At 63.1% G+C, this 849-nt stretch overlaps 1 protein-coding gene across 1 annotated transcript; it reads left to right on the top strand.

Moving 5' to 3' along the window:
- Positions 1–27: 27 nt before the first annotated feature.
- On the top strand, positions 28–756 carry VDAG_03594 (uncharacterized protein; the record flags this gene model as incomplete). Its single annotated transcript, XM_009653678.1, has 1 exon — positions 28–756. One exon carries the CDS (start codon positions 28–30, stop codon positions 754–756), a length of 729 nt encoding a protein of 242 aa, XP_009651973.1.
- Between the last annotated feature and the right edge of the window lie 93 nt (positions 757–849).

Here is an 849-nt window from a genome sequence, read left to right as displayed (position 1 = left end):
CCCTTTCCGTCATATCGACGCCCGACGATGCCGAGCTCAGGGTCAATATTCTCCCTCTTGAACCATCACGTTTCGATTGACCCCCGAAAATCAACCATCACGAAGAAGCAACACCAGCAACAACCATCGATAACTCCCATCCGCCCCTCGCAGAAAGCAGCACCTCCCATCATGGTCTCGACACGCTCCACCACCATGTCCTCCCCGCCCTCCTCTCCCACCAAGACGACGGCAACAAAACGCTCCGCCGCCAACGTCGCGTCCGCCTGGTCGCACCGTCCCTCGAACTTGACCCTCGCCTGGCTCGCCATCTCCCTACCCCTCGTCGCCTGGGACACGGGCTACGTCATGCTGCGCCCGCACTCGATGCCCGGCGGCGCCTGGCACGCGCCCCTCTGGACCCCCTACGAGCTCTACGGCCGCATCGACGGCGTCTACGGCATCAAGGCCTACGAGGCCGGCGACGGCTTCACCGCCGCCCAAGCCTTCCTCAACATTGTCGAGACGCTCATGTACCTCGCCTACCTGTGGCTGTGCCTGCGTCGCGGCGCCCCCTCGCCCGCCGAGGGTCCCGCCGGCCGCCGCGTCGTCACCGGCCGCGAGGGCGGCTCCGCCGTGCTCATCGGCTTCAGTGCGGCTGTCATGACCCTCAGCAAGACGGTCCTCTACTGGATGAAGGAGTATTACTCTGGCTTTGCCTATATCGGGCACAACACGGCGCCGGACCTTATTTTCCTGTGGATCATCCCCAAGTGAGTCTTCTTCTGGCCCAACTTCCTCAAGCTTAACGGCATGGAGGCTGACCTTTTGTCCGCAGTGGCGCGTGGCTTGTCGGCTCATCGTACGAAT

Source organism: Verticillium dahliae, genomic scaffold (assembly GCF_000150675.1).
Source record: "Verticillium dahliae VdLs.17 supercont1.6 genomic scaffold, whole genome shotgun sequence".
Taxonomy (NCBI): Eukaryota; Fungi; Ascomycota; class Sordariomycetes; order Glomerellales; family Plectosphaerellaceae; genus Verticillium; species Verticillium dahliae.
This window is presented reverse-complemented; position numbering and strand designations above follow the sequence as displayed.